Source organism: Polyodon spathula, chromosome 11, assembly GCF_017654505.1.
Source record: "Polyodon spathula isolate WHYD16114869_AA chromosome 11, ASM1765450v1, whole genome shotgun sequence".
NCBI lineage: Eukaryota > Metazoa > Chordata > Actinopteri > Acipenseriformes > Polyodontidae > Polyodon > Polyodon spathula.
Genome location: NC_054544.1, coordinates 5,787,995 through 5,802,895, shown reverse-complemented (window position 1 = coordinate 5,802,895; position 14,901 = coordinate 5,787,995). Strand labels below are relative to the sequence as shown.

Here is a 14,901-nt window from a genome sequence, read left to right as displayed (position 1 = left end):
AAATAATCTAAAACAATTAGGTAAGCCTCAATCTGCAGATCAATTCTCTTATTAGATTCTTTCTTGCTGCTGCCACGATAATTTTATCACAAAATGGTGCTATCAAAAGCTGCCTTATTGTTAGTTGTTGTCACCTGTCTGTGGCATCACGCGAAGCAGCACATCTAAGCTAAAACAATCAGACTTTTGCCTCGAGCAATACTGTAACTACCATACTTTATTTGAATTAGGAATAAGATGTTGACCTAACGAATTAACACATTTAGGTGGTGCAACAGTACCCTGCCTAAGGACATTTTTTTATATATAAACATCAGGGATATAAGGAACGTTATAGTTTTTTGTTGTTGTTGTTGTTTTGTTTTGTTTTTTCGATCTTTCAGTCTCCTAATTTAAAAAGGTATGTTGGCAAGTTGTTGTTTTTTAATGAGATAATGAAAGCAAATTTCAAATAGTCTGAAATGGTGTTGAAACAAATTTGCTAATTATCCTAAAAATAGGCATACAGTACATTAAAATCACTTTATTTAACATATCTATCTGTCTGTCTGTTTATCTGTTTATCTATCTATCTTTGTGTGAGTGTGTGAGTGTGTGTGTGTGTGTTTGAGAGTCCTGAGATTAAATATATTCTCGAGATGCACTGCGGCCCATATGGTATTTTTTAAATGGCATGGATTTTAAAAACATGATCAAATATGTTGTTGTTCAAGATATCTGTCAGTACTACTCTGAATAGAACATACCTTTGCAGGTTCATACTCCCTTCATAATGCATAAATGACAAAAGCAAGTGTTAATTCAGAGTAGTATTACAGCAATCTTTAAAAAGACACCACTTATAGGGTCTATAAAGAAAAGCTAAGGCATGCAGCTCAAGGAAATGTAGCTCTTTATTAGGCAGCAATCCCCAGGCTTACAGTCTAACCAGAGCCTCTGCAATATGACTTTTTGATGTCACAGAAGTACAATGCAACCTTTTTTCCCCCACATGGGCCACAGTGTAAATATAGCTGCTATTCATGGAATATAAAATGTTAATATATATTTATTGATCCACCTTTTTTATTTATTTTATTTTTTAATAGTTTTCTGTTGTAAAGGCAGAAGATGTTTCTGCTAAATGCAAACTGTTATTTGTTTTAAGTATGAAGGACTAAAAGGAGTAATGTTACTGCATAATTGCAACATATATCCAAACTAAATTATAACAAATGCATAATCAAATTATTGGTGGTTAATCTTAAAAACTGGCACGGGATGCAGTCTGATAATAAAAAAAAAAAAAAAGAAATTAAAAATCTGTAATCTATAGATGAATCTGTTTAGGATTAAAAACGGTGTTATTTAGTTTAGTTTGTATTACATTCTTATACAAATGTTGTTTTTTTAATGTATAAAGCCCATACCTGCTACTTCTTATATAATTTACAAATATTTAGCAGCCTGTAAAGAACATATGTTAATACAAAATTAAAATACCACTGTTATTTATAAAAATTGATTATTAAAATACTATTGTTTATTTTATATATACACAAGGTGGTATTAGTGAGTCATTAAATCTGCAAAACACTAAAAAGTTCCCTCCAAAAAAAAAAAAAAAAGCATCATCTTTTTGCCATTAAAAACAAATTTCTTCCAATGTACTTGCAGACCCCACTTTGCAGTCATTGCTTTTACACTCTGCTGCAGCCGTATTTCTTAATGAAACACCAGCCCTCTGGTCGAGACCTGGCATATGGGTGCCATTTTGATCTTAGAAGATGCTAATAAAAGCTGTGCAGATTTCAGAAAAATGAATGCCATTATTCAACTCTAACCTTTCTACCTTGGGGGGGTAAGTGGAGACAGTAGGACTGAAACTGAGACGCATCTGAATCAATATTTTGCAGTGAAGAAAGACAGTTTTACTATTTTAGGAAGTTCAGAGCCTATGGGGGTCATTCTCGCAAGCAATTCCATCCTCTAAAGTGCATTTCAAATTCATGCTGCTAAATCCACTTTTTTTCATTTAGCCATGTAGCTAAATTAACTGTGGTACAACTACGCACACAGTTAACCCCCTCAGTCACTGTGTGCATAGTTGTGCCACAGTTGTACCATCTATTTTATAATGCATATATGTTTTTTTCAAAGTTAACGCAGGGCAACTTCTTGACCTCCATAGAGTTCACACAAACTATTTAGACATTTCAAAAGATTTGATTCTAAATGTGTGGCCGAACTTGTGTGTTTATGTGTTTGGAGAATATGAGCATAAAAAAAATAAAATGTCCTACCAGATTGCATTTTTTTTTTTTTTGTCCAGTCAGATGAGCAGTCATGACTTCAAGCATAAAGCCTAATGGTGCAAGACTGGCTTTAGCTGTGCCTTGGGCTACCTGCCTAAATTATGGTAAGGAACAGTGAAGTAGGCTTGCATTAAGGCCTTTGACTTCAGTCAAGGTCCTTCATTATACCACAGTAAGGCCAATTCACAGAGTTCAGAGAAATATACATTCAGTCAATATATTCTGTCACCTGTTTTATGACTTACTTGTTTAATAGGGTCACAGATATTTGATTTCACCATCCATTACTGCCTGTAAAGTGTTATATTGATATGAGAATATTGTATTTGAATTTAATTCAAGCATATTAAAAAAATGAATAGTGTTGCTCCTCCTTCTAAATGTTTTTTTTTTTTCAATTAAACACTGTAGATTCATAAATAAAATGAAATAACAAAAAAAACTGTATCTGAGCATGGAGGAATAACAATACAAACACAGAAAAATACATTTAAATCACAAAAACAAGGCAAACAGATTCTTAATAGTTATGCAAAACATGCTGATAATGGATAATATATGTTTTCTATTTACATTATCATGTGCTTAGTACCTGTTAAATAACTACAGAATTCATTAAATATAACCCATGTCGTTAACTAGAATACAATTCTCTGTTAGAATACTGACCAATAAGACATTTTCAAAATAAATCAGAGCTGACAGTACAAAGTGATGCATTTACCAATAGCTTTAGTAGATGAGCATTTAGAGTGTGACTATATTACAATAAAGCACAATGATCAGCAAGTCTAGGAAGAAGTCTTATGCAAATAGCATGACAAGGCATTTCTGTCAATTATATTTCAGTTTGTCCTCTGATAATTAAATCACATTTAAACTATCACAGACATAATGCAAAAGTCACAGGTGTAACCCCTGGTCCAACAGTGAGCTGAATAACTAAAGTAAGGCATCGTCTCATAGGAGAACCAGCTCTTGTTTAGCATGAGTAGGCCATACTGTATGGGCTTTCAAGGTTTATATAGTGTCAGGAAACAAACTAATGTGAAAAACGATCCTGTTTAATTCATATTTACTGGGAAGTAAATTACCAGTCAACAGATTTGGTGCTCATGTTCCTTAAAACCACTGTTGATTTAGATTTTATTCGGGGATTCTATGTAATGGTTTTTTTTTTTTTTTTTTTTTTTTGAAGGAATGTAATAAGAAATCATAAGTTTCTATTTACTTAGTGTGGGTTTTGCTCACATTTCAGTGGCTTTATTTGAATATTAATAATGCCTAGAAGGTTCCACATTGGTTTTTTAGCCTAGAAAGCCGACATGGCAATGGAACAGTTAATTCATTAATGGACCTTCTTGTTTCACAGATATTTGGTGGGCAGATCTTATCCTGGGGTACAGTATTTCACATCCTCAGCAGAGTCATCAATGATTTAGTCAATAGGGTCACAAGGCCTTGATATGGAACAGAATATGGCAAGTAAACCATTACTGCACTGAGGAGACCATCTGGGAGAGCAATAAGCACATTACAAACATATGATACAATCGGCTCAGGACATTAACTTATACTAGAGATGGACTCATTTCAGACTTAAATCTCTCTGACACCAGCACCTGTGCCGATTGGTAGCACTCGGAGCAACATTGATTTAGAGGGCTAATTTTATGAAGCACTGGAATTGAACAGATTAGCAATAACTACTTGGAATGCTGTATATATATATATATATATATATATATATATATATATATATATATATATATATATATATATATATATATATATGTAACGTATAAAAAAACGTATGTTAACATTATGTTTGAAAGCAGACTATTTCTGTATTTGAGGGGAGGGTGGACTGTACTTTACTCAGCTACATTTAAACTATAATGTTTCATATTAATTAACTTTTTTTGAAAACAGCTTACAAATGACAGGAAAAATATCAAACTTGATAGTGCACTTATTTTCACGAATAAACTACAAAATGTGAAAAAATGTAATTTTTTCTCTCTATTAGTTGTTCATTAGTTACAATGTCTTGCTCTTAAATTCAGCCTTGTCAGCAGTTACTTGTGTTCAATTGTTTCCCTCTGTGTTTAACCCTAATTTAAAATGCCCATTTATGTTCCCACAAGGCGAAACTCCCTACAACATCAGGAAAACTAAAGATCAGTGGGTGTCCTGCAATCCAACCACCCAGCCTTTTATAGCCAGGAGCTCAACAGCCGATCATGGCAAGCTCCTGGCCCCTGGAGCACATGGGCCAGCCCTGCAGGCATGCACTCCAGCACACAGGGCGCCTGGTCAGTAGGTGTCACGTTTGCACCCTAAGCATTGCAATGCTGTGGTCAGTGCAACATGGGACCTGCAAACCTTTGCTTCGTGATTCATCCAGCACAGGTTGTTCCTTTACAAGGTGAGCTGCAAGAATCCCCAAATAACTGGCTGAACTGGAAAGATACAATGGATAGATTGCCACTTATGCACTGTGCAATTCAAATGCATTCATTGCTAATTACAATATCAATAGTTGTGTGTGTGTGTTTTTTACAAACCCCCCTGTGGGCTTATTATACATTTAATTACAGCTGTTCTTTGAATATTTTCATTTGGAGGCAAGAAATGGGAATTCAGCATCTTGATGAGACAATTCTCAACTTGCTCTTTGTTTGCAGGTTTTTCATTTTCAAACAAAGTGATACCTAATTTGAATAAGTATACAGCAAAAAGCTTCACTTTAATAATGTGTTCAAAACTGGAGCATGCTTAATATATTCAGAACACATTTAACTATCTAGCTATACATTGCAATGAATGCTTTTGTATATTGTGAAAGACCCAGTATTTAAAAGCAGCAGTCCCAGAACTGTATTCAGTTTTACACAAAAATTATTATTATTTTTTTTTTATTTGTTTTGTTTGTTTGCTGTTCCTCAAACTCAATTTTGTTGTTTTGCGCATCATTATTCACTCATTAGTCAACAAATAATGGTGACATTTTTAATAGAGCTTCAGCAGTTTTGTCACAACTATAGTTAGGTTGACCAGATTTTCAAAGCACAAAACCAGGGCACATCGTTTAATAACTGATCAGACTATATAAACCATTTAAATATAGGTTACTCTAGTGTTATATTTATTTATTTATTTATTTATAAGCAGCTTGTTAATTTCAGTACACTCCCTGATATATAACTTCTGGCTAATTAGTTTAACTTGCCATGCTGTGTTATATACATATTGTTACTTTTATATTGAGTTTATTATTATTAATAATAATAATAATAATAATAATAATAATAATAATAATAATAATAAATAATAATAATAATACATGATTGTTAAAAATACATTTACGTTGTGGCATTTCTTTTCTTTCTTTTTTTTATCCTCACTTCGTCAGGATGTCTTTGTTTACTGACGTTGTTGACACAGGGACACGGGGACCTTTGATGGATAACCGGGACATCTGGTCACTCTAACTACACCACCTACACGATATATCGCAGGCGTTGGAGTCCAATACAAATCCGCTATATATCGAGGGACGTGATATAGCGACAGACCAATAGAAAAACAAATAGGCTAACAAATAGTGTACAACCATGCCTTGTTTTGTCGGGGGCACCAGGGTCCAGTTTAAATCCTCTACACAACCTGCTTTTTCTCATTTTTTGTATAAAAATCAGCACACCATTTTTATTCGTACAATGGAGGGTAATTGCTTCTCATCAACTTCAGTTTCCAATTAATGAGTCTTCCTCTCCTTTCTCAAATGCACAAACCAGCTGCAGCGAGGGAGTTGACGTCACTGCCTTTTGCTAGTACATTACTGCTGCATGTGAACACCTCTGGCTAAAATAAAAACCGCTTCAGCAACTAGATATTTAATTTACTTTGTGTTATTGTGCAATAAGTGAGTATATGATAACAGTACAATATTAATGCTTTGTTTTTAATTGTTTTGTATGTTGTTGTTTGTGATGTGCAGTACTAAATAAAACGTACAGTAATTCTAAGTGTCTATGAATATTACAGATAAGGCATACACAGTTAGACAGTAAAAATGGGGAGCCAGCTCCAGGAGCGCGATATATCTGGATCCGCAGTATAGCGAGGGGCGATAGAACGAGGGATGGGTGTACAGTGAGCCCTTAAGCATGCTGCACAAGACATGCACCATCTGTTGGATAGTTAGTGTAATGCACTTCACCACATTGCATTTAAAGACACCATTTTAATTTAGTGTTTCTGAATCTTTAAACTGAACTACAATTACTTTGCAATATCCATCATACTATCTTACATAGAATACATTCTGTTCTTATAGTTGTTATTCAGACATTCTCCAGACCAAATTCACACAGCACACATGTTTACTAAACTGAATTAGATTTTGTTCGTTGAAATGTCTTGACAATCCATCTTGATATTTAACAGAGCAAACAATAGGGTATCTGCCTTCATCGATTACCACTGTTTTAATTACAGAATTAGCCAAATTAATTGGTCTGTTTTCTTAATTTTGCAGGCCCACTGGGAGATGCTTTATTACTGTCTCAGTCTGTTAGAGCAAATGTTAACTGATGTAATAACTATCACTGTCCTTTTAATTTAATGTTATCTTTAGAGCCAGGGTTATCGCAACATAGCAAAATAAAACCATTCCTGGTGGTACCTTTTAAACTGGAAATATGTACAGTAAAACAGTTTACCCTAAACACATGGCTATCTTATTTCCTTGACTTCATTCTGTGACCTTTATTGACAAAGCAGCTCTTGTCTCTGGATTATTGCCTGGTTGGTATAAAGCATAACTAAAAAACTATAATCTTTTCAACAGCAGTCTTTAAGGGGTAGAAAGGTTGCAGTGCTGAAGCAGCTTACTCAGTCTTAACTTCAGGAACTTCACGGAAGATTCAATTTTCAGATTTCTTGAGTCTCCCTAATTCAGATTTATAAATATATAATTGCTTAAATCAATGACAGAATTAATAATATTAATGTTAATACTGCTACTAATAATAATAATAACAACACTATTAATACTAAAATTAGATATGTTTAAACTCTGGTAGTTCAGGTACTTCATAATGTACACATGTTACACAAACAGGAGCAGGGCACATATCAAATTCAGCTGCAAAAGGCTTAAAGAATGAATCCTCGCCAAAGGATCATACCCTTTTCTGACACCGTACCCGTTCATCAATGTTCCACTCGTATTAAATCTGTGAACAATCACTCTTCTTTCAATTCTCAGAACTGATGTCTTTCCCAATCCTATCTTTTTTATGAGTCACATATTGCCTGGCACAGGTTTGAAAAGAAATCACAAGAATTTCTGAGAAGCAGCGACCAATTTTAAGAAACAGACCAAAGAAAATCCATACTGTAAATAGAGTAACTCTGTGATGGACATGGCTGTCAATGTTTATTATTATAAAAAAAAAAATTTAAAAAACCTCTCACTGGAAACTCGACCTCAACCCTTATCAGGCTTCATGCTCTTGGACAAACCATATGATGCTCATTTAGTGTAAAAAAAATCATACAAATTCTGAGGGATCTACCGTATTGTGCTGCAGCAGTTAAGTTGATATCAGGTGGGCTGTGGCAGAATGAATTCCCCAAAAAACAATTATCATGTGCTGTAGGTTTTTGTATTTGTGTATTTATTTTACTAAAGAAAAGCTTGCTGCCATTTTCATCGTTGTGTTTTCTTTGTATTCAACCCTGGTCTCTTGCAGTACAAGGCTGTTGTCAGTTTGAACTATGTGGTAATACTTCACACGAAAGTTTGTGTTAAAACACTAAAACATATTGTGCTTTTCAACATTCAATAATTCCTACATTGGAGTGCACCAGCCTGCTACAGAACTAACTAGAAACTGCACAAATGGGAGCTCTCAGAAGTATAAGCTTTATAAAGTATAAAGTTGGTCTTTAAATACGTACTTGAAGTAGCAAATCAGAAGCTGGCCTGACTCGCTGCTGGAACAGAACACTGAGCGTTCGATTCTGCTGCTCCAGATCAATCACCCGGGTACGCAGTTTGACACATTCTTCTCTGAGATCCTGCAACATAGAAACCAGCAATGACAGCATGTGCAACATGGCACGTAGTCAGGGAGAGAAACCACCAATACTATCCATACGCCAAATACTCAAAAGCAGTATTCTCTTTGATATGCATAAATAAAGAAATACATACATTAATACAAATAATAATACAAATCTAAACTTATTAAGTTCACAGTTCTTTCCGTCTCCAGTATATGTACTGTATATTTTACAGAGAATTCAAAAACAGCAAACAGCTCCATATCCAAGGAGAATCTGGATCCAACACTATACTCATCAATCACTAGAAAAACTTAATGAAGGAACGGAAGCCAAAATGTTGTAGCTACTTATGACCCAGACCTTGTATTATCTATAAATGAAGAACTGTAACATAATACCAGGATCCAAGTAGAACAGTATATTACAAAAGCAACATCACGCTACATCCATTCCACTTTCTCAGTCATAGTGGAAGCTATCCAACAGGTTGAGGAGGCAGTGCCCTCTGTTACTGAAAATTATGTGTGTGACTATGACAAATCTAGAACAATGCTTTCTGGTTTATTAACCAGTAAAAGCAAGGCAACAGAGAATGAAAATACAATATCCTGTCAGGTTAAAAAAAAATAAAAAATAATATTCACATCAATAGATCGGAGGACCCCTCATCAAACTAATAGAGTGCACTGCAGTCAGTTTTGAATTCATGCTACCCAACAACCTTCTGTTTCAATTCCAACCCTAATAATGTTTTTTTGTTTGTTTGTTTGTTTTTTTGCCTAGTTTGCCATCTGAGGAAGTTGTTTGTTTGTTCTTTTGCCTAGTTTGCCATCTGAGGAAGCAACCTCTGTGATTTTGCGTGAACAGTTTACTGGTTCACTGAACTGTAGAAAAATATAAAAGACACATTAAAAAAAAAAAAATACAAACCTTTTGAGTTAGCAAAGCCTGGACAATCTGATTTGCCACCTTAAATGAAAGAGAACGAAAAAAATGATTTATTAAGGACACGTTCAATCTGACATTATTATTATTATTATTTTTTACTATTATTATTATTATTATTATTATTATTATTATTATTATAGGATATAATCAACTTTGATTTCAAGCTTCTGTAAAGTAATAACTTTGTTGAAAGGATGCAATAAAGCCTTAGCGCTGCAGCTGGCCTTCATACCCAGCACAGTGGAACAGATTACACTGTGAAGGTTTTCATGATGCTTAATTGTTTTTTGAGCCAATATTGACAACATGTTGTTGTATTCATGAAGACGAGCTGCTGTTGTAAAACACTGATGTAAATTAAAATACTCGTTTTCATCCGTCTGTGTGTGCAATCTGAGTGGTGCTCAGACCACAAAGTATAATTGACTTAGAATCCGATTACAAGACATTGATTGGTGTTTTTTTTTTTTGCGGCTATGGAAAGAAGCAGCAAATTCCCAATTAGAAAAAATAACAGTGTACATTTGATACAGTGCGGTGTCTACAGTCTGAAAGGGTAACAGGTGCTACAAACAGAGTAAGAATTACATATCAGATCTGTAGCTTCAAGGACCATCTCTTACATGCAGTAACAGATATTAACCTTTGAAAAGCTTGAAAAATGTATTGCCGGGCACCAAAGGCACATACAGTACAATTCAAAATCTCTTAGCAGGAAACTACAAAACAGGAAGATTTTCCGTGTGCAGGAAATATTAAGTATAGAGAATCATCAGTATATTGATGATATATACTGTATATATCTATAAATATATATATATATATATATATATATATATATATATATATATATATATATATATATATATATTGCATATTATACTATAAATATGCAAACACTTGTGGTTTGACGGTTGATAACACAGTACAAACTAAACTGTCATGGATAAAACAACAATACATACATTTCAAATATGCGGGAATAGCACATTTCAAATTCCTTCCTTTCTCTTTTGATTGTGCAGTCCATCCTGTTAACTTATAATGTAATGCTATACAGAGAGAATCCCCCCAAGGAATTCAAAACGTAATGTTTCTGATCTCAACAAACAACTGAGCAAAATAGCCAAGAACTGCTTACTAATTAAAGACATTTTCCTTTAAGTATTTATACATTATATTTTAGTCATGTTTTATTTTGCATTTCTAAGAGAACACATCCTATTCTTTTTTTTTCTTGGTGCATTTTATTCTTTTCAAAAATGTTATTCCTAGCTTTCATTTTGAAGATTGTTTAATGTCACGTTTCTGACTGCCACTGGCACCGACTTGAAAGTGATTTAAAATCCGACTTCAGCAGAAGATCGAGAGTCAATCGATTTCACCTGGGACTCTCTGAGCCCAGGATGTCAAATTCAATCTGTCCTACTTTAACGAGTGTCCGGTGCACTGGCCACAGGGGGGAGTGCAGCTTTTAAATCTCTGACTGCATAAAAAATATGTGGAATATATTTTCCCATCAGGGAAATATTGGTGCACGGTGAATCGATTAATAAATAGCTACCATACATGATACATACGTACCGGTGATCTTTGACTTTTGCTTAAATGTCTGTTTATGGCTTGGATTGTAAACTGTAGATAGAACTGGCAGTGCCCCAGTTTTACACTGGAACGAAATTAAGAGTAGAATGGAACAAGTTCGATAGGCTGGTTTCATGGTGCAGATGGAAATGCTTAAGATTCATGTTAATCTTCTATTACTGTAACAACAAAAAGCTAATCAACAATTGGGCTGATTAGGGGTACCATGTGTGGTGCAGAGAATACTATCTTTAAGAACTGGACCTGGCACTGGCTCAGAAATACTTTTTTTTTTTTTTTTTTTTTTTTTTTTAACAGCAGTATTTACAGTAATTTGTCACAGCATTTATTTTATAACACATACTGTGACATACACTGTGTGTATGTGTGACACGGATTCAGCAGTGCAATCAGCAGTGCTGCAGCCTTCCCACGTTGACATGCAGACATGGACACATTCATTTTTATATAATCTGTTGCTAGAAAATGAAAGACATGTTGTAGCATGTGTTCACGCTATAATTATTCAAAACACTCCCTCTGCAAACAGCTTGACAACTGTATTGTATTGTGACAAGCATGTTATCAACAGGGATTTTTTTTTGTAACACTTTACATTAAGTGTTTCTAATTACTGTGTTTACATAGTAGTTACTTAATAAATACATGTGTACTTTTACATAATTACAATGTTATTATGCATAGTTACAATGTACTTAATGTGTAAATATTTTTGCATGATATAACCCTATTCCTAACCCTAACGCTACAATTGTGTACTTACATAGATGATGCAAAAAGATTGTACATGTACATGTATTTACTTGGTAACTACTTTGTAAATACACAGTAATTAGAGACAATGTAAAGTGTTAGTCTTTTTTTCATTGAATGTTTAAATACATTTGCAGTTCAAGCATAAGACCACCCAACACCAACAACTTCACACTTTGCTTTAAAGCACTTTGCTCTACTGATGTTCAAAGGCTTTATGTTAATCATCTGAGTTGTTTTTCTTGACAATGAAGAGTTCTATAGATAGTGATACACAGTCCAAGTGTTTCTGAATCTCTGAAACACTTATGATTTTGACAGCTAGCAATGGGCTGCCAAAGCCTATAGTCCTTCTATAAATAATCTGTCTGAAAACTCTGGGAAGCGACAGTTCCCTTTTTTCTGTACTAGGGTACTTATTGAAAGGGGTTTACTTTTTTGGGGGGTCTCACATTAAGGCCCAGACCCCGTGTCTATTTAACTGTTACGACCCTGGTTGTGAAGCGCGGTAGGGTTGAGGTGTCTGGACAGGATCTAAAGGGGTCTTCTGTTTGTTTAGAAAGCTGCTTCTGAAAACGAGACGCCCCCTACCGAGGGTGTACTGTCTTACCTCATCAAGACAGCGCTCATACTGCTCTCTCTGGGTTTCATTTTCCGTTGTCAGGGCCAAGTTCTCTGCCTGTTATTCAAAAGATATAACACATACAAACAGGGCCAGTTAAAAAAGATCTGTGTTTAATCAGACAGGCAATTCAATATATTTTTTTATTGTAAGGTAACAGGGGAGTAGCATACTCCCCATCAGCATTCCATGTTTGATTTGCACAACCATCTCTTTTATACTTGGACACCCAGAAAACATTTCTGATTGTTCAACAATAACAACAAAAGCTTAATAGAAGCTGACAAACGATGGTTAACAGCACAAAGAAACCACTGTCTTTAATTAAACTCAAGCTTAAGGTTCTAAACACTGTTCCTTGGCATTTCAACAACTGTGTCATGAAAGCAGCTCTCTGTTGTGGCTGGAGAACTGTTTAATACTTGCTATTTGCAGAACTGTTTCCAGAGGCAAAATCAATCAGCAGTGGTGATTCCAATAGCAAGGCAGTTTTGTGTGCACTGATTGAAAGAGACGGTGTTACAAATTGCATCTGGGAAGGAATATGTTTATTAAAGAAACCTCTGAAAACATAGAGGAGTTTGTATAAATCAACCTAACATTACATTTAAACAGATATTTGCTATTCTTTACATTTCAGTGTTTTCGGGCCCATATTTTGAATCATAGGCGAATAAAATAATTTCAACAATATAAATAGCAAGAAACTACACAGAAGAAAACTTCAGCTGGTTTTATGTCGTTACAATTGTTTTTATTCTTCTCTGAACGTTGTGTATTTATCAGGACAATCCTTTTGGCAAGGCTGCCACAGCAAGCTTGAATCACACAACTCCATTCCTATTTGTAAAACAAATACATTAATCAAATGCCTACCTATAATCACAAATCAGTAATAACAGATTGGATATTTCAACACATGAAGATGATTTTAAGTTTTCTAAAACCGTTACAACATTTTCATTTTTATTAGACAGCACAGAGATCCAGATTTCTTTTTTTGTCAAGACTTCTTGTCTCTAAACAATATCTTCCTTCTATAAATATCTTAGCTCAGATGTTTAAAATAGAGACCTATAACGAGTAAACCGCTTAATGTGAGGTTCAATTTAAAAGTATAATTCTCAGTCGATCCCGGGCTATGACACTAACTCCTCACAATCCTCAAGCAAAATAAATATGTGTCTGAGGCCTTGTTATTTTCACACTATGGTGGTTAGACAAATGGATGCTGCTTCTTGACTATGAGCCAGTTCAAAACAGGACTGTACATACGTAGCACTATAAACCCATACTGTATTGGACTGTACAGAAAAATCATTTAATAAAACCTGTACATAATACCTATACTTGACAACTATGGAATTAAACAGCTGTCTTTAAATGGCAAGAACATTCTCATTCTGACACTGTTTGTTACAAATCCAGCAAAGAGAAACCAGGCAAGGGTAAAGCAGATATATTCAGCATCAGCCAAGGAAAGAACTGAAATGAGAGTTTAAAGGCCATGGATCAAGCTGAAACCTAACCAGCAAATCAGATTTTTTTTTTGGAAGTATCATTGCTAAAGGTCAAAGAGATTCCAGTTATGGTGCTGAACTTTAACGGTGCAAACAGCATTTTGGAAAATGGGCTTGACGTGAGTATGTCCTTGTTATTGGTACAGTACTGCTTCTCGTCTTGGAGTAAAGCCTATCGATTTACACAGGTTTTCATTTGTCAAAGTCTGCAGAACACATTAGAGGTTGTCAAAGTTCTTCAAACCAGCTCAATCATGTTTATTTCAGCCTGTGTGTTAAAGTACCAGCTTTTCATTGCATAAGATGCACACAGCATAATTATAACACAAACTGAATAATAAAGAAATTACACTGCAGTGCTAAACTGAGGCAGGGCTTGATTTAATGAGAGTTTTGATTCTCTTCCCCATACATTTAAACAGAATTTGTAACAGTTTAATAGTTTTCTTTCAAGCACTTTTAAGTTTGTGGAATATCTAGAGTACGTCATGAACATCTATCGTATCCTCAATGTATTTATTTTTGGACAGTCTAAATGCTGTGTGCTTAAATGATAAAAAATATTTACTGTATTCCAGTACCATAATTGTTGAAGGTTACAATAAATCTTTTAGACGTAGAGCAAATAACAAGTAATAACTGCACCTATAAACTTACATTTTCCTTTAACTAGGTTCAGCACTATTTTAACTGCCCTGTTTGTTTTTGTTTAGTTTAACTTTTTAACAAAGTTTTCTTAACTTTGAAGCATCCCTGAAGAGAAATGATAGACCAACCCACTCCTCTGCTCTGCGGCTACAAATGAGCAGTGCCACTTTATTGTGAACGTTTTCAGTGTACAAAACAACTGAAATTAAGTATAAATCAATACTTCCTCTAGCAGCTGTGGGATGCATCTGGGAATTGGCTCAGCTGATATGAAACATGCAATTTTTAGTTGAAAGGGGCATATCTTAAAAATAACCACATGTCATGTCAGCAGCTGTTTCTTAAACTTAAAAAACCCACCCTGATTCATATGAATGATCCACTAAGCTTTTTTTTCATACCTTTATGTGGCATACTGCAAATAACAATGTTT

General features: G+C 34.6%; 1 protein-coding gene across 2 annotated transcripts in view; it reads right to left on the bottom strand.

Annotated features, from left to right (window-relative positions):
- The window catches only part of LOC121323048 (nck-associated protein 5-like), a 129,309-nt gene that overhangs the window by 41,981 nt on the left and 72,427 nt on the right, over positions 1–14,901 (bottom strand). For both annotated transcript variants that reach the window (XM_041263770.1, XM_041263771.1), the window contains exons 6-8: positions 12,289–12,357; positions 9,303–9,341; positions 8,265–8,384 (exon numbers count right to left, since the gene is read on the bottom strand). In XM_041263770.1, the coding sequence (XP_041119704.1) occupies positions 8,265–8,384; positions 9,303–9,341; positions 12,289–12,357 (228 nt within the window). The remainder of the gene's footprint in view (positions 1–8,264; positions 8,385–9,302; positions 9,342–12,288; positions 12,358–14,901) is intronic.